The sequence below is a fragment of the Sminthopsis crassicaudata genome, chromosome 5 (genome assembly GCF_048593235.1).
Source record: "Sminthopsis crassicaudata isolate SCR6 chromosome 5, ASM4859323v1, whole genome shotgun sequence".
Classification (NCBI taxonomy): domain Eukaryota; kingdom Metazoa; phylum Chordata; class Mammalia; order Dasyuromorphia; family Dasyuridae; genus Sminthopsis; species Sminthopsis crassicaudata.
In genome coordinates this window covers 8,707,504-8,727,481 of record NC_133621.1, presented here as the reverse complement: position 1 = coordinate 8,727,481, position 19,978 = coordinate 8,707,504, and the positions used below count along the sequence as shown (strand labels likewise).

The 19,978-nt window shown below is 39.8% G+C and overlaps 1 protein-coding gene across 1 annotated transcript in view; it reads right to left on the bottom strand.

Moving 5' to 3' along the window:
• Positions 1-19,978, bottom strand: part of HDAC9 (histone deacetylase 9) — a 697,702-nt gene that overhangs the window by 422,838 nt on the left and 254,886 nt on the right. The window contains 5 exon segments of the mRNA XM_074268892.1: positions 753-803; positions 806-873; positions 3,552-3,678; positions 4,606-4,759; positions 8,358-8,599. Of these exon segments, the coding sequence (XP_074124993.1) occupies positions 753-803; positions 806-873; positions 3,552-3,678; positions 4,606-4,759; positions 8,358-8,599 (642 nt within the window).

Below are 19,978 nucleotides of genomic sequence, written 5' to 3'. Positions count from 1 at the left end.
TCTTGTGAACAAAGGATTTCCCAGAGTTACATTTCCTACAAAATTGATGGGCAAATCGGTCAGCCTCTCTGGCTTTCCTTTCTTCCTCACTGAAAGGGGAACTTATAAACCCCTCATTATTCAAAGAGATTTAACAAGAAGGAAAAGGAAAGAATTTTTTTTTCTCATCCCTACCCATTATTCCTTTCTTCTAACTGGAGTGAATCCTACAGTCACTAGATAGTGAAGAGCCCAAGTCACTGAGGATGCACACATTATAGCTGCTAAGGAAACCATTTCAGTTTCATTCTATCATGGGACTTTTGAACACTTGAATGTTATCCAAAAAAGGACTCAGACAAGACTTTATAGGCCTATGTCAAGCCAGGTAATGAAAATAATTTGAAAATAAAAAATTATCTTAGAAACATGATCGAAATTAAAATGGCAACCAAAGCTAGTTTCAGGAACACCTCAAAATTGAATATTCAAAGCATACATATTCTATAGGATTTCATATATATGTATATATATATGTTTGTGTGTGATATTTATGTATGTATTCATGCACACATGCTATATCTATGTATATATATATGTGAGCATACATATATGTGTGTATGTATGTATAGATAGATAGATAGATAGATATAGATATAGATATAGATATAGCTATCGGGTTAAAAATCTGTCTCTTCTCCCTCCTCCCCCTGTAATCACGTCACTTGCCTCCATGAGTTGAGTTTGGAAGCCTCTTTGTTAAATCTACTCACCAGTTTTCCGCAGTGGGAAGTCATCTTTCGTGTCCTGTGCTCCAGGCAGTGGTATTTGTAGGACGGTGAGGTTCCGCTCAGAGGTGGAGAGCTTTGATCCAGGGAGGTGTGGTGAGCCGCCCTGCCAAACACAGATAAAGTCACCAGTCAGCAGCACTTCAGGTCTCGCGTGAGACAGAGCAGACGCTACTCGTCGGACACACTCTCCGCTTAATGACACGACTGTAGTCAGAGCTTTACTTTTTGATGGAGGGACAAGCCATGACCTCACCTGACCACTTCTCATGGGATGATGCATCACAGAACAGCCATGTCCGATTGCGTTTCACAAACCTTTAGTAACTCAGCAGGCGCCCCCAAAGAGCCTCCATCCTACAGGATCCCCAAGAATGCCCATTGTGTAGTTGGGAAAAGGATCGTGCAAAGTGGTTAGTTTCACCAGAGATCTTGTGGAGAGACTTTCAATTGCGATGTACATTTTATGTTTCTCTAAAGAAACACACTAGGAAAGGGGGAAAAAGAGTATTTCTATTTTGGAGGCATAGAAATTTGATAAAAGAGAATGAGGTTACTTCAATGTAACTTTTCAAAAATAATCATATCAATAACCACGTATCATTAAGCAGAGTGAGAAGGAGTGGGATATACCTCTATTTTCCTGGCAAGAATAGCAGCTTCGTGCCTTAGAAAAGTTTACTAACCAGCTGCTCTTCTAACAGAATTAAGCACTGTGGATATGCCTTGATTTAAAAAAAAAAAAAAAAAAAAAAAAGGGCCATATCAGAAAGATGTGAGCTCCGTGCTTTGAGAAGCTTGAAGATCAGTGCAGACCCTTATTTATTTCATATTTCCCAGACTAATTCTGGTTAAAACAATCACTCCAATAGCATGTAGTTTCATTAGGAAAAAATACACCATAAATTTGTAGCAAAGTAGATCAAATGCTGGAGTTAGGATCTGGGCCAGTGATTAAGCCTTGGTTTCTTCATTTGCAAAATGGGACTGATGACCTTAATTTAACTGACATGGCTGTTGGAAGGATAAAATGGGATAGCACATGTAAAGCTTTTTGAAAACCTAAACACAGTAGAAATGCTAGTCAGCATCATTTTTTCTTATTTTAATATTTTATATTTATGATAAGTCCAGCTGAGATGGCCTGGGAAAAGCTCTAAATCTATTGAAAAGATCTGCCAAACAAGGGCATGTTTTATTTTATATATATAAATATAGATATATATCTGTATATAGATATATATCTATATAAATATAGATATATATCTATATATAGATATATATAGATATAGATATAGATATAGAGACAGATATAGATATATATAGAGAGAGATGTATGTATATGTATATATATGTATATGTATATATGTATATATATTTTTTTAAATCTCATTTTATAAAAACAAACTAAACCACTTTTATATCTAATAGCTTCAGACAAAAATGCTGCTCCACATTATGAGTTATCTCCACTGAAAACATTCCCCAGTTATCTATCATACCTGCTTCCCTCCTATCCTTACACCTCCTTAAATGATCCTGTTTATATATTTCGATGATGTTTCTCTCTTCCCATCCACCCTTACCAAGGAGAAAGTAAGCTCCCCTAACAGCAAGGATGGATTTTCATTTTGTGTTTTTTTTTTCCTCCAATGTTTACTACAGTAATTGGCATACAATAGGCACTTAATAAATGTTTATTGGCCAAGATGAGTCTGATCAGGTAACTCAAATTATATGTACAACTGCAAATTGTGCAAAAAATGCAATCTAAGTCAGCTTGGGCTGGCTTGTCCATGGTGGGGCCTTTCAGTGGATGTTAAGTCCTCACACTATCCTCACATATTCTTTTTCTCCATTCGGCAGAACAAGGAAGTTATTCTTCTTTCATACTAAACTACTATGGGTCTTTGCATTTGATAGGGGTGTCTTTTTTTTTTTTTACATGAGATTGTCTACTAAGTGACTGCATTAAATGGTAAACAATATATCTCAGTGGAAAAGGGAAGTCCCAGGAAGCATTCTGGAGCGGGATAAGCCAAATCTTCATCAGGCGGGGTCTGATGTGAAGGTTATTAAACACACAAGCTGGGATGTCTAAAATTGGTCAGCCACTTTCTTTCTTTTTTGATTTTTATTAAAACAAAAAGAGGAGCAATTTTTTTTAAATACACTTTCTTAAGGTATAATAATATTTAACAATATAGCCCTCATCCTTCAGCTAAAGGACTCCGCCCTAAAAACACAGGCCCAATTAAATGAGGAAATCATTTTACCCTCTCGGTTCGTTTCAGTCGCAGAAATATAAACACATCAGAGGCTCTCCATTATGAGAACATTTCTGCCTTATTCTTTGAGAGTTTGAAACCACATCATTTCAAAACACAAAACCAAATTTAATTGCTGCAGATATTTTTTTCAAGAAGAATATTTTTAATTGTTAAAATAAAAGTATCATAGATTTTAAATCCAGAACAGGTTTACTACTGTCCTAATTCATTCAACCTATGAATTTACACAAAATCCCACTTTGTCAAGTGAGTTATTCTATGGGCCAGAGGTAGTTTGTGAGTTAAGTTCCTCGACCACTCCCAAACAACTCATCACTTATCTCTTCTGGAGGAAATATTTCCCAGTGGCTCTCCTCACCCATGTAACCTGTGGGCTTTACCCTGAGGCTGTGGGCTTTGATTTTGAAGTTCCAGGGCACCTGCCAAAGCCAATTAAGGATGGGAAGCATGGAGGGACGAAGAAAAAGAAAAACAGCGAGATGCGAAAACCTACGTGTACCAGAGCTTGGGGTGGCGGCTCACGGAATGGTTCTTTCCGTTAGTGGGAGAGTCCTTGGTGGCCGACTTGCTCAGCAGGAACTCCTGAAGTTTCTGCTTCACCTCGGTGCTGGCCACAGCTCCTGTGCCACACAAACACACACAACATCTGAGCCGGGGTCCGCTCTCCTTCCCCGAGAACGTTCAAAGAAATTCAAAATGGCAAAACACAACCCAAGCAGCAAACAGCTTAACTTCTGCGAAGAAAGTGGCTTTCGGATCCAAACAAACTTAACTTGGAAAAGAGGTGCATTAGGGGAAGGGAAGTTTCAGAACCAGAAGTTTGGGGGAAGAGGGATCACCTTTTTTAGATTTCTCCTCTATTTCTATTACGGAGCATCCATAGATTTGTCAAGTTCATTTATTTTAAAAAAGGATAATTTGCTTATTTCTCAATATTTTACCAGGCACGGCTAATTCTCTCCACCTCGGATCACCGTTAGGCTTTTAATAGCTAATTCTGCTTGTCCCTTACAAGGGGGGGACAGCTGTGGGCAGCATCTCTAGCTCAAACCTCTCTGCATCAACTTGTTTTTAAACTGGTTTCACTTGGGAATTATTTGTATCTGTCTCCCTCTTGTGGACGTCACTTTACAAGGAGTCTCCTTTGGTCTCCCCAAAGTCCGAGCCCTGGAAGCCCCTAGAGCAGGGGGGACTGCAGAAAATCCTGACACTGGGAGAGAGGGGGTGAAATGGGACTGATGATATAGATCTCTCCATGGAAAGATACCAAAATACAGTCCGATTTAGAACTCAAATCATTCAAAATTAACACGGGCTCACTTTTTAGTGCACTCAGAGACTGTGAAAATAATGCCAATTAATGCAGCTTTACATTTAAAAGTCTCATCTTTCACTGATTTTTTTCACAAATATGAGATTTGTCTCCTTTTTTCCTCACCAGATTCTTTTCTGAGTGAGAATAAGCCACGCCCAAAGCTAGGGAAGGGGGACAGGATGCACACATCAAGCTGAGGGGAAGATGGAGCTCTCTGGGCCAAGCCTCTTACTTTCTCGCCCTCTCTCCTTGCCTCGGAGAGGGGGAAGCTGCTGCTGCTCCCGCCGGTGTCTCTCCACCTCCTGCTCCTGCCGCTGCTGCTCCAATTTCTGTTCCTTCTCCAGAAGTTCCTGTTGCTGCTTTATAGCTAGAAGTTCCTGTTGCAACTTGCGAGAAGAGAAAGACATGAGAGTTTGGAACATGCTGGGGTCCTCCTGCCGTTGGCCAAACTGGAGTCTTCCCCCATCTGGGCTGCCATAGAACTCTGCACTTCTTGGTTAATGAACCCAAAGCTGAGTACCAAAGGGGAAGGGAAAGAGAATGAGGAGAGAGAGAAAGACGGGAGAGAAGAAAGAAAAGAGAGAAGAGAGGAAGAGAAAGAAGTGAGAGCGAGTGAAAGAGGGGGAGGAGACAGGAAGAAGAAAAAGGGAAGAATGGGGGATACAAAGAGAAAGAAATAAAGGGAAAAGAGAAAGAAAAGGAAGTGGTTGGCCAACATATTGCATGCATGAAGTTTATTCTGATAACTAAATTTGATTAACTAAAAATAAATAACTAAATCATCTTGGTTCAATGAAAAAGGTAGAAAAGAACAGAATAGGTTGGTGAAATCTGAGTAAATCAGTGGAAACGGGCCAACAGAGAGACAAAATTCCAATCCCGCCAATTTGGATCTGGGCAGTTCATGAGAAAATTGTTCCCAAACACTGCGGCAGACCTGTACGTCTAACCTCCCCCACTCAGCCGTCCCCTCTTTGGTACAGCAGCCCTCCAGTGGGCTCACCTCATTACAAAACTGCCCATTAAAGGCAATCGCCAAGAACCAAGCCTGGCAACCAAAGCACACTGCTAAACATTATTTGTGGCCCTTATTCTTTCCCTTGCTTGTCAGCCCAATGAACTTCCTGGTATTGTCCCCTTGTCTTTAGGTCCTGAGCTAGAACTCTGGCCAAGGAGGAGGATGGAGGATGGATGGCAGACATGGAGATGGCTACATCCCCCCAGAGGTAGCTGCTCGCTGTCTCCCTCACTTTAAGTCTAAAATTCTGCCTTCTTTACTCCGTACCCAGAAGAAGATTCAAAGGAGATTGAAACCCACCATTCGGACTCCCCTGAATTTCAACTTGTCCAAAGTGGGTGGCCCACGGGCTTCACAGAGGAGCTTTTTCACAGAATTTGTCTCAGACCCATCAGAATGTGTGTGTGTGTGTGTGTGTGTGTGTGTGTGTGTGTGTGTGTGTGTGTTAACCATATGGACATGTGCACATGGGTGTGCATGAGTCTGGGTATGTGTAAGTGTGAACACACACGTGTGTGTGAGTATCTCTTTTTGATTGGATCTGTGAATAATTTCAAAAGCAAGCCCCACAGCTGAGACTCAAGGGAGCTGCAGAGGAAATGGCCCCTCCCAGGCTGTCACAGAATGCTGGAAGGAGAGCTGGATTTGGAGTCAAAGGTTTGGGGTGCCAGGCCTGGCCCTGGTACTCACTTCCTGTAAAATCTTGGGCAAGTCTTTTTACCCTTCAAAGTGTCCCTTTTCTCATCAGTGAAATTGGAGGCTTGTGCCAGGGGCCCAGAGCTCCCTCCCAGCCCTTCCGCATCTTCACAGGCAGCAGGGCTGAGCAATGGGACAGCGGCAGTAGACACTGGATGAAAATGGGAACTTCCCATAATCCCTACCAACCAGGGGACTCTCCCATCCCCCAAAGCTAACAAGCTTTAAGTAGCATACTCAGGAGTCAAACCCAGGTCCCTGATGTGACCCCTTTTCTCTTAGTCACAGTGGCTGGTGCCATCTGCAGAAGTTCTCTTCATCCTGTGCACTCCCAATTAGTAACCACCTTCCTAATTTGTTTGTTTCTGTACTTGTCTAATGTCTTAGTCCCAATCAACAAGCATTTATTAAGCACCAGTTGTATGGCAGACACAATGGTCTCTAGTGGCAGTAAAAGACAAAATCAAAATATTTCCCGCCCTCAAGAAGCTAACATTTTCTCTGGTGACATTTCCTCTGCCAAAAATATGACCAAAAAACGCCTCGGGAGGAACCTGACAATGGAGCCTCAAGAGTAAGAGAAGGAGTCTCCTTCCTCCAGAGAATCAGCATGGTCACCCAAAGGCTTGGCCTTTTTTGGGTCTTTCTTTGAGGACTCCATGGCAGGGCCATCCCTCAGAGACCCCACCAATTCCAGAGGGGCTGTGCACATCCAATAGGATATGATTGCTGGGTAGCCCCCTTAAATGGAAATTGTGGGATGACTGCATTAGAGCTAGAAAAAGCTCCAGAGGAGAGGTTGAGGCTGATGACTTTGCACAATTATATTTCACTTAAATCCAATTCAAGCTCAAGCAAGTCAAGGCATTAGTCTTCTTTGAGAAAGAAGGACAATTTTCCAATTGATAAAGAGTCAAAGGATATGAACAGACAATTTTCAGATGAGGAAATTAAAGCCATTTTTAGGCACATGAAAAAAAAATATTCTGAAGTACATACCTCTTAAATTGGCTAAGAGGACAGAAAAAGATAATGATGAATGTCGGAGGGGATGTGGGAAAACTGGGACACTGATTGTTGGTGGAGTTGTATACTGATCCAACTATTCTGGAGAGCAATTTGGATCTATGTTCAAAGGGCTATCAACTGTGCATACCCTTTGCTCTAGCAGTGTTTCTACTGGGTCATGTTCCAAAGAGACCATAACAAAGGGAAAAGGATCCAAAATTGAAAGAAAAAAGAGAGAGAGAGAGAGAAAGCTCTAGGACCCATAGTCAAACCCATACTCCTTTGCAATAAGGAAAGGGAAGCAATGAAGCAACTCAAAGACCAGGTTCCTGTGTGCTGCATCCCAGCATCTCTCTCATCATCCTCGTTATTGTCATCATCACTGTGGTGCTTGTTATTTTTAATATTAGCAGTAAGAAGAAGCATGGCTAACAAGCTTTAAGTAACGTACAAAGGTCTGTGATTCCCCACATAGCCCCTTTTCTCCTACACCATCCTGTCAAGTGCACTGCATAACCTGAGCCAGTCTTTAGTTTGCTGAAGCCTCAGTTTCCTCATCTGGGAAGTAAAGGAGCCATCACTGATGTGAGAAAAAGCAACGGGAAAGTGATGGATGTCCAACAACTGGGGAATGGACGAAAATGGCATTGAATAGAAAAGTGACAGGATGCTAACATGCTCTTAAAATGATGAAGAGGACAGTCTTAGAGAAGGATTAGATGAATTGTGAAGGCGGAAGGAGAACCGCCTATATCATAGCAAGAATATTGGAAAGGTGAACCCCCGGGCCAATCACAGTTCCAGAAGAACTCCAGATAAAACCCACCATTCCCTTATTGACAGAGGGGACAGATTCCCCCGAGATGTATTTTTGGACGTGACCGATGCAGGAATTTATCAATGGAGGATTCGTTTTTTTTTCTTTCTCAAGATGGGAATGATGGGAAATGGAGAATAGGCAGGTTTTTAATTGCTTTTTCACAAAATAAGAATAAATTCATCAAAGAAGTTGTTCCATACATGGGAGATAGATAGAATCTCTCTCATTATTCACATGCTTCTCTGCTGCTGGTGACCCATAAGGTTCCCAGATAAATTGCCATCCTTCAGAAAAAGTCATGTTTCCTGTGAATTGCATAATTGAGGCAGCTTTCCCTGATATACACCTGGGGTGCCGCCCATTCTCTGAGCCCCCCCCTTGATGACTGGTCATGAGCCCCTCCCTCCCCAAAGCAGGATGGGGGGAAGAGAACGTGGGCTACCTTGATGTGCTCCTGGAGCTGAGCCTGGTGCTGCCTCGTCAGGTTTTCATGCTGCTTCTGGAACTCGGCGATGAGCAGCTGCTTCTGCAGGTGTTGCTGCTGCTGGATGAGGAGCAGTTCCTGCTGCAGCTGCTTCTCCCGGAGCACAGGGTCTACCATGGGCATCATCATTCTGAGATCCGTCCTCAGGTCCAAGGGGGAGACGGGGTCCAGAGTCACAGGAACCTCTGACTTCACTTCCACTGCAGGGGACAAAGGAACAAAGAACCGAGTCACACGGGATGATGACTGAAGCTGAGGGGACAGCAAAGGCATCTTTGAGAGCCTGAGCTTTAGGAAGAAGCTTCACAAAAACCCAGGAGTCATTTACGTACACTCGGTGAGTGTCAAAATCAGACAAAATCAAGTTTACCAGACAGAAAAGCATTCACCCAAAGAATGTAACTAGGGTCAGGGGAACGGAGCTTCTTCTTAGGGTGCTGAATTTGGTGAGATCCAAGTGCACTCAGACCATTCAGGATCTTTGAAACAACAAAGTTGGCCATCACAGAGCTTCCTCCCTAGTTGCTACCGGTCCACATTTACAATCATAATGCACATCTCAGCAGGGATATAGATTTCAAAATCCTGTTCCTGCCACTTCCTCCCTCTTTAAATGAAGAAGCATGTTGGGCCCCTATTGCCCTGCTTGATGGGCATGCAAACATTGCCTGTTCCAGCTCTGTGGACAAAGCTGCGCCCTGGAAGCTGAAAACAGAAACAATGCTGGATGGCGGCCAGAATTCTGACTGCCACGTACTCTCTCTCTCTCTGTGGCCTTATGGGGGTTTCTCCACCTCTCGCTTTCCTCAACTTAAAATGATGGGGCTGAAATAAATGGCCTCTAAGAATAAACCTTTGGATTAAGTGGGTCAAAGAAAAGCGATAAACTTGAAAGGGAACTGCCATGGAACCGAGCAAGAGAAGTAATTCAGTAAAACACTGGTCTTCCATCAAACATGAAATGAAAGAAAGCAATCAGTTTAAACAGAAAAAGGTGGGGAAGGGAGTAGAAAGGAACAAACATTTATATAATCCCTATTATGTGCCAGCCACTAAGCATTTAACAACTATTATCTCATTTGATCTTCACAACAATGTTAGCAGGCAAGTGCTATCATGATGCTCTTTTTACAGATGAAGAAACTGAGGCAGAGAGTAGTTAATAGCTTGCCCAAGTCACAGTAAGGATCTGAGGTAAGATTTAAATTCAGGTCTTCCTCATTCTAGGCCCAGCTCTAGCCACTGGGCTACCAGTTGCCTCTAGGATAGAAGCTTTATTGATTCCCCAGTTCTTCTTTTTTGAATTGAAACCCCTGCATAGTCTGGCTTCAAGCCACCTCATCCAAAGCTACTCCCCTGCATGCAACCGACATTCCTGTCAAACTAGACCAGCCTCCTAAAAGGCAGCCCTTGCCCCCCTCAACATCGAGGCAGCTGCCGTCCCTGCCTGCCCCTCTCCCTGCCTCTGCCTCTTGGAATACAGAGTTCCCTCCAAGATTAGACTCTATACAAAGACTTCTCTGATCCTTAAGGAGAATACACATCACCCAGACCCACTTCCAGCAGAGCAGAACCTTCTTAAGGGCAGCCGCTATCTCCCTTCTCTCTTACATCTCGTACCTAGGACAATGTCTGCACAAAGCGAATGTTTAACACTTGTTGAACTAACTTGGCTTGATGATCAAGGAATAAGTAGTGTCCATCAAAGAGCGGCACGTCCAAACAGTTGGATGAGAACCAAAGATCAGACCCAGCTCAAACAGCAAAGGAGCCCTCACTCAACTAGCCCGGACAAGCAGCAAATGGCGATTCAGCTTCTGCTCTAAGACATCCAGCAAGGGAGGGAGAGCCCAAAATTGCCGGCAGTACAAACATAGTACACATATGCACACACACATAAGCATGTGGAGAATTATATATACACATATGCATATGTACAGACAAATACACACATACTTTATTTGACTTTTTTTTTATTTTGCGTTCCAAATTATCTTTTCCCCTCCTACCTCCCTTGAAAAGGCAAGCAATATTGTATGAATTACACATGTGAAGTTATGTAAAACAGATTTCCATATTATTCATGCTGCAAAGAAAGAAGAAAAAACACAAAGAAAGCAAAAAAATATATACTTCAGTTTGTGCTCAGAATTCATCCATTCTTTCCCCAGAGATGAATAGCATTTTTCATCATGAGTCCTAAAGGATTGTCTTGGATCACCGTATTGCCGAGAATAGCTAAGCCTTTCACAGTTAATCATAGTTACAATATTACTGTTCCTGTGTATAATATTCTACTAGTTCTGCTCACTTTACTTTGGATCAATTCTTCATTTTTCCCATTTTTTTTTTGAAATCATCCTCTTCATTCTTTCTTATAGCACAATAGTATTTCATCAGGATCATATACCACAAAAATGAGTTGCTAAAAATATTTTTGTACATATAGATCTTTTTCCTTTTCCTTTGATCTCTTTGGGAGACAGACTGACTAGCGGTATTGCCACATCAAAGGGTAGGCAGTTTCATAGCACTTTGGACAGAGTTCTAGATTTTTCTTTTCCAGAATAGTTGAATGAGGGCATAATTTCAATAGGGTCTTAGTGTCCCTATTTTCTCACATTCTCTCCAACATTTGTAATTTTCCTTTTCTGTCAGGTTAGTCAATTTATTAGGTATGAGATGGTACCTCAGACTTGTTTTAATTTGTATTTAATTAATGGTGATTTGTCACATTTTTTCAAATGACTACTGATAGCTTGGACTTCTGAAAATTTTCAATTCATATCCTTTTGTCATTTGTCAATTAAGAATACTCTCTCTCTCTTTCTGTGTATATATATATATATATGTACATATATACATATACATACATATATACACACATGTATATATATATATGTATGTATATATACATATATATATACATGTGTGTATAAATTTGACCCAATTCTCTATATATTTGACAAATGAAGCCTTTATCAGATAAATCTGTTGTCAATTTTTCTTCTCCAGTTTTCTGTTTTCCTTCTCATTTTGGCTGCATTAGTTTTGTTCATGCAAATTCTTTTTAATTCCATATGATCAAAATTATCTTTCTTACTTGTTGTGACACTCAATGTCTTGTTTGCTCATAAACTTCCCTTTTCCATAGGTCTAACAGGTATATTTTCCATGCTCCTCAAATTTACTTAGGATCTCTCTCTAAATCATTTATTCATTTTGACTTTATCTTGGTATTCAGTGAAAAATGCTACTCTAGGCTCTAGTATCTATCTAACTACTTTTCAGTTTTCATAGCAATTTTTTCAAATGTTGAGTTCTTGCCTCAGAAGCTTGGACATTTTGGTTTTTCAAATACTAGGTTACTTAAGTCATTCACTACTATATATTGTTAGCATGATCTATTCCATCACTCTTTTTTTCTGAACTAGTAAAAGACTGTTTTCTTTTTTTGTTTAATTAATTTATTATTTATTAAAACTTTTTATTTACAAAATATATACATGGGTAATTTTTCAACATTGGAACCTTCTGTTCTAAATTATCCCTTCCTTCCCTCCATCTCCTCCCCTAGGTGGCAGGTATTCCAATATATGTTAAATATGTTAAAATATATGTTAAATCCAATATATGTATACATATTTCTACAGTTATCTTAGCAGACTGTTTTCAGGATTAGCATTTTGTAATATAGCTCAAGATCTGGAACTACTAGGGCTGGCTGCACTTTTGAACTGTTCACATTATTAGCAAGGTTTTCCGGTGGCCCCTTTGCAACTTCCCCCCATGGCTGCTGGTTCTATTCTCTGGGATTCCCCAGAAGAACCTGGCTGCCTCTTCATGGAACAGCCCTTTCAATACCTGAATGAAGCCAACATATTGCCTTTGATTCTTCTCCTGGCCAACTATAATCAGGTTCTTCCACAGATATTCATGAACTCAAGACCTTTTCACAGCCTAGCGGTTCCCTCCTCTGGACATCAATATATTTAACCTGGCTTCCAGGCTAGAAATCTTCCTAAATAAGCTGGTGACAAAAGGCTTCATCCTATAAAACATGAGCAAAAGAACTCACTGTTCCTTATAACTTCAAGGGCCTTAAACTCAAAGATCCTTTTCCACTTAGAGATGGAGGCTCAAGCTCCTTCTTACTCATTATTAGAGATGATGTTGTGGGGATGTCTTTCAAGCTTAGCTCAGGCTGGATGGAAGAGGAGTTTCCTTCCCATTTATACTATGGTTACCTCCAAATAGCCAGTCCTGGAGAATGTCAATGATAGCCTCTCATCAGAGTTCAAAAGGCCATACTGCAACTTCTCTTTACGTGGAAATCCCAATAAACAGAGATCAGAATTCAGCCCTATAAACACACACAGAACTTAATCTTTAGAGATGCATGGGGCATAGGAGACCCCACATGTCTATTTTGTCTGGTTTTCTTATAGTCAATAAACTGGAAACATCAACCCTTTAAAACATGCACATATAACACACACGCACGCGCACGCACACACACACACACACACACACGCACACAAAACAGTTCTTTCTCCTTTCCAATAAATCTCCCAAACCCCTGAACCAGTTACTGAAACCTCAAAGAGTAATTTGCCTTCTTAACCCGCTATCCCAACAGAAATGATTGGGTCTAACTGCTTGCTTTTGTTCAGAGTCTAATCACTAAATTGTGAAAAATCACCCTCAACTTACCCAAAGTGCTAGTGATTATAAATAATTGCCCCAGACCGAGAGAAAGCGGCAGGCAGGATCCCAGTCTTTCATCCAATTTATTCAGCAGCCATCCACATTCCATTTGTCTAGACTAAATATAGCAGCATTTATACAAGAAATCAGGAGTGCTAACCGGGAGCAGAGAAAAGACATGAATATTTCATCAAACACAGGGCAGCCTGGCAATCAGCAGATGGACGGAAGAGCTTGGGGCTGGTCATCTCTGGCCTGATGGACACAAGGCTGCTCCTTGGAAAATGGCTCATTTGTAGTCAATCTCCATCAAGTCATGGGGCCAAAGGCATCTGTTCTGGGTTCAGTTTGGTTTCTAACATAAATTGTGACAAAGGTTTGTCCCGCTCAAAAAGAGAATGATGAGATTTTTGATGAAGAGAAAATGAATGGAATCCAAAGAAATGTGAGCAATAATCTGGAGAAGCTGGCTGCTTCTGGACATTGCCTTGTGTCTGATCCCTGTTTCCAGCACAGGATGGTACAGAAAACCACTGTCAAGCTGCCAAGTCAGCACCATGAGCCAAAAAACAGCCCACCAAGAAACCCTAGCCAATGGGGTATCATCCCAGGATATGGGGAGCTTAAGTCCTTCATCAGTAAATGTGCACTTTGGGTTGGCAGGGATTCAAATGCCTCCAAGAACAAGTGGTTTGTCGTGTGGGGGAAGGAGAGAAAGAGAGAGAAAATGAGATAGAAACAAAGAGACACAAAAATACAGAGAAACACAGAGGCACAAAGAGACAGAGAGACTCAGAGACAGAAAGAGACACAGAGACAGACACAGACATATACAGAAAGGGACACAGAGAGACATTGAGAATAGGCATGGAATTAGTTTAAAGGACTTATTATCACTTATGATGTCAGAGAATTGCCAAAAGCACTGAAAGAGGAAGAAACAAAATGAATTTTCATTCTATTCTACTCAAACTACAGTTTTTATTAAGTGTCTGTGGACCTAATACTGTGCTAGGATGTAAGGAAACAAAAATAAAAATAAAATACACCCTTCATTTTATGAGCTCACATTCTTTTGGGAGACAATAGCATGATTATAGATAAGTTGATTGTGTGTGTGTGTTTGTGTATGTGTGTGTGTGTGTGTGTGTGTGTGTGTATATATATATATATATATATATATATATATATATATATATATACATATATATATAATGTATATATGCTGAAGTATGCAGTATTATATACTATAACTCATTATAGTATATAGTATTATTTCATTATATATATATATATATATACGCGCACACACATAAAGAATTTATACCATTTATACATACACATAGAGCTATATGTGCGTATATATACACAAAAATCAAACAACTGGGAAAACCAAACTAGGACTCTTGTAAGATGGGGCTCTTCCACTGAGTTTTGAAGGCAGCAAGCAGGAGCTCCTAGAGGCAGAAATGGGAAGTAGAGGCACTCCCAATTGGGAAGATGGTCTTTGGGAAAACAGAAAAAATGCTTTGCCTGAAGAACAGCACAGAGAGCAGTTTATTCTGAAGCTCTGTGTATACAGGAGGAATCACTCCTTAAAGTTAATTCAATGTAATAAAACACTCAATGAAGCACAGGTTGTTGTCCCCAATCCCTTTTTGCCCAGTGTGCTTTCAGCCCTCATTGTACCCTCCTGGAATCACTGGAGGCCCAGCTCAAATCCCCGCTTCCACAAGAAGCCCATCCTGACTCCCTTCAGTATCTTCCCTTTGCTGATGACCTCAAGTCTATCTTGTCTATACCTTTTTTAGGCAAAGCGATTTGCTCATTGGCTCCCGCCAAGAGCCTGGGAACTCCTTAAGAGCAGGGTCTGTCTTTCTTTGTCTCTCCATGGTTTAGACACACAATAGGCATTTAATTAATGCTTGTTATCTAACAGAAAAGTTTTATCCTAGGGGCCATAAAGAAACACAGAACCTCTTAGAGTCAGGATTACTCATTTTCTGGTAACAAACATTTGGTTAAGTCCTAGATAAAAATTTCTTTTCCTATACAAAAATCTATCAAAGTCTGAAGATGGGCTTTGGGATAGGACAGCCAAGAGATCTAATCTTCCACCAGATAATTAATAAGACAGTAAGAACCTGCAGATAAAAGGCCATCCTGCAGCTGAAATCATGACTCAGAAGAACTATATTTGGGACATGGAATCTTCTGATCAGCTCTTTAAGTCTACACACAAATTCCAAACAAGAATGGCAAGGAATTGGAAACTGAGTGGATGCCCATCACATGGGGAATGACAAAATAAGTTATGGCATATGAATGTTATGGGATATTATTGTTCTATAAGAAATGACCAGCAAGAGGATTTCAGAGAGGCCTAGAGAGACTTACATGAACTGATGCTGAGTGAGGTGAGCAGAACCAGAAGATGTCATACATGTCAACAAGATTTATGGAATGATTAATTCTGATGGGCTCTTTTTAACAAAGAGGTGATTCAGGCCAATCCCAATATACTTGTGATGGAGAGAGCCATCTGTATCCACAAATAAAACTATGGAGACTGAATGTGGATCACAACAGTTTTTTCACAGTTTTTTTGTTTGTTTGTTTGTTTTTGTTTTGTATCATTATTATTGTTGTATGATTGGTTTTTGTTTTCTTTCTCAGTTTTTTTTTTCTGATCTGATTTTTTATCTGATTTTTCTTTACAGCATGATAAATGAGGAAATATGTATAGAATAATTATAAATGTTTAATATATATAGGATTATCTGCTCTCTAGGGAAGGGGGTGAGAGAAGGAAGGGAGAAAAATTTGAAACATAAGGTTTCACAAGGGTAAATGTTGAAAATCATATTTGTATGTATTTTGAAAATAAAAAGATATTATGAAAAAAAAAGAATTCCAAACAAGGTGGAACTGATATGCCTTGTCAAAAGAAGTTCCCACACTGGGAGTTCTACCACATCGATCAAATATTGTGGTCCCTCTTGTTTATCTGCTCCTCCAGCATCCCTGAGTCCATTATGGCCAAATATTTCCCAACTGTACTTATATCACTCTTCCATAACCATTTTCTTCAAATAACCCTAACATGCTACCCCTGTTCACACACCGGCTCTCATCTCATCTCAAAACTTAAGTGGTGATAGTAGACAATATTGCAAGGCATGTTCCTGACATAATAACCAGCTCTGGGGTACCATATGCCATAGAGAGAGGCTCTTCCATCCACATTTATGCTTCTCTAGCAACAAAAGATTCAAAAGCCAGAAGATGATGGCATTGATATTTAGAGAAAAAGGAAGAAACAAAAGAAAAATCTCCAAGCCAAAAATATGAATTCTAAGTCCAGTTACCAGAATCCACTGTGTCTGATGTAAGGAGAAAATATACATTTAAATTGTGTTTGGATTGGCTTAGGATTATTTTTTGTTTGTTGGCTTTTTAACTCCTCTCACTGTAAAACTATCAGGACTATGGGTCACAGAGAGAAACAGATTTTTGTCTGGTTTTGCTTTGAAGATTTGTTTTTTTTAGTTGAGTTTTGTTTGTTTGTTTTTTTTTTCAAAATTCTCATGAATATAAATTTCTACTTTTTAACTATTCAGTGTAAAATCTTGTCATGTGTACAAAAATTAAAAATTCCCAAATTAAAAAAAAAGCTACACAAGGAGTAGAAAGAAGAAATGAAGACTACTGATTGTCCAAAATGAAAAAGTCACAAAAGACATTTCTTTATCTGAAAAATTATAAAAAGTCTTAGAATTGTGCCTCTGTGTACAGATGACAGGTTGTTTGACTCCAGGACATGTAAGGTTTCTTCCTATTCCAAGACACTAAAGAATAAAACTTATTTTTATACAGAAATGGCAAAATGAGGGTCATCTTGTTTCTTTCTTCTGTTCCTAGTGCCTTGCATGTATGGTCAAGTCTGAGTTACCCAGACTCTTTGTGGAAAATATGAAGTCTAACTCCAGTTACTGGAATCTATTGTGTCCGAAGTAAGGAGAAAAATCAACTGACTAAATTAGGTAACTGACAGTTATCAAGCATGCTGATTTTATGAGAATTTTTAACAGTCATTAAGTTCTAGGCCCAGACTAGTACAATTCCTTAAATTTATAGCTGAGGAAACTGAGGCAGATAAATGAAGTAATTTGTCCAAGATCAAGCTATACATTTTCACTAAAACTATCATGATCTCTATTAAATTTTAAAATTCCCTGACATATTTTGTTTTGACAATAAATTCTTCACAAGAAACATCCCCAAATCCCTCAACTCAATGTATATTCCCTGACAGCAGTGAGGTAAAAACAACCACCATGTGATGGTGATCATATACATGTATGGTATACATGTATACATGTGAGATATACATGTGATGATATGATCACATGGATATATCATTCCCATTTTTGTAGCTTAGCAATCACTAACAGAAAAGAAAAATATATGCTTTACTTTGATTGCAAAGTATAAGTCACTATTTTCTCTTTCAATTATAATTTATAAGAGATGGGATTGCCAATCAAGGTCAACAACAGATAATGACCATTAATTAGATACTACTAGGAATCCCCCTTTTTCCTGTTTTTCCCTTCTCTCTTTCAATAAGACAACAAGTCTTGTATTTTTTTTCCTTTCAAGATGTCTCTCCATTTCATTGTTCAGCACCCATTTCCATCAGCATCATCCTCCTCTAGGCCCTAATTACTTTAAGCCTGTCCCACTATAATAATAACCCTATACCGGTCTCACTGCTTCCAGTCTCTTCCCCGCTTCAATCAATCAACCATTACCAGATTTGTATTGCTTTGAAACACTGTATTATCAATTTCATTCTTCCATCAAAAACATTCTGTGGCTCCTTGCAGCCAACTAAAAAGAGCCCAGACTCTTTAGGATGGCATTCAAAGCTCTCCACACAGAACCCACCTTTTCAATTTTACTTCCCATCTCTGCCTTGTAGAAAACATCTGCCCCCAAGAGTGAATGAATGAAACTATATTGACTAAGGTTCCCCATGTGCAATGCATCATACTATCCCCTTAGGGGTTACAAAGCAAGACGGTCCTGCTCCCAGGGAGCAACATGTGAATAGTGAAGGCAGCCTTTATGGGAGGTATCTAATTCAAGTTCAGTGGAAAGGTCCCATAGTCCCTGGGATGCATCTTTGATATTATTCCCAATGATTACAAATTATATTAGTTTCTGATAATGAACTATTTGACTTTGGTAATAAGGGTTTTCTTTTTGTGAGTCTCCAGTAGCTGGGGCATCTGAGGATGGAGCAGCTGCACTATGGTAGAGACAGGTAGCAGGGCATACTTCTAGAGCTGCTGCTCCTTTGTACCAGTACTACCTTAGTCATTTTACTGGCACAGTCAGGGGTCTACAGGACACTGATATTCCCCAACCAGTTGTCCTCACTGTGCTCATCCACACTAGTCATATTCCCCTTCTCTATCTTTATTAACTTGACATCTCCCATCTAAAAGGCCATTTCTCTCTTTGGCATTCTTCCCTTCCAAGAACTCCATATAATATCCAGACTACTTCCAAAAGTCATCGATTCATTTCTCATCTTTGGATCCATTTGCTTGAAATGTGTAGATTTTCTCCTTATTTCCATTTCTCAGAATCCCTTGCTTTCTATAACCCTCCATTTAAGTATCTCCCCCATCCTTTTAGCTGCTAAGGGCTTCTTCTTCCTGCAATTATATTTACTTATCTATTAACATCCTGTATTAGCACGCAAGTGTTTTAAAGGAAATAGTGGGTTTTTTTCTGTCTTTGATCTATAGCAGGTACCTAAAAATTATTCTTTGAAGTGAAATAAAAATAGACATAAAAAATTAAAAGACAGAAATGTAGGAAACTCCAAAAAGTTGACTTGGTTTTTATCAGAAATCTTTAAATTTGTTTTTAAATTAGAATTTCCTGAAGTTGTTTCCAAAGAATGGTAAGGACTCAACCAAAAAACTCTCCAAAGTTTGTTTATTAAAAGGTGGATTATTTTTTTTTCTCAATAGTCACTGAAACCTGTTCCTTAGGTCAATGTACAACATAAATACACATTAATGAGATCTTCATCTCCTTTCTGCAATCCATACCTTAGAAGCCTCCAGAAGAGAAGACAAAGATATTGACAAACATCCTGAACTGACCCAGGCAGGAAAAGAAAAATAAATGAACAGTCCCAATCTCATAAACACTCATGAAATACGATCCTCTGTGTATATCTGGGTAAATTACTTTAAAATGCCAGAAGTGGCTCCCTATCACTTCCATGATCAAGTACAAAATCCTCCCTTTGGCACTCAAAGGCCTTCATAATCTGTCCCCCTTCTTCTCTTTCCAGCCTTCTTATATCTACAAAGCTCTGCAGACTCTGTGATCCAGGAAAACGATCTCCTCCCTGTTTTCTACACAAGATCCCATATCCCAAACTGGGGCATTTTCTCTAGCTGGCAGTCCCATGCCTGAGATGCTCTCTTTCCTTGTCTTGCTGTTCAAGCCCCATTTGCTTCAAAGGCACGTAGCCTGTCCCTGCCCCCTCATTGTCTCTCAACTAAAAATCAGGAGATGGCAATGTGACAGTCAGGAAATTCAGAGTGTCACGCAGGAAGTGCCCCTTCCTACACCACCCACTGGGGCAAAACCTTGTCCACTCTACCTTAGTTTTAATTCTCACACAGGATTTTTCTGATATTTATGACAATGAAAACCAAAAGTACCCCTGGAGTATATGTAAATTTTGTTATGAGACTCTTAAAAATAAACCTGCTAATATAAAAATGTGTTTTACATCTATTCACTTGCTGTGAAATGGAAAACATTAATGCCTTCTCTTCCAG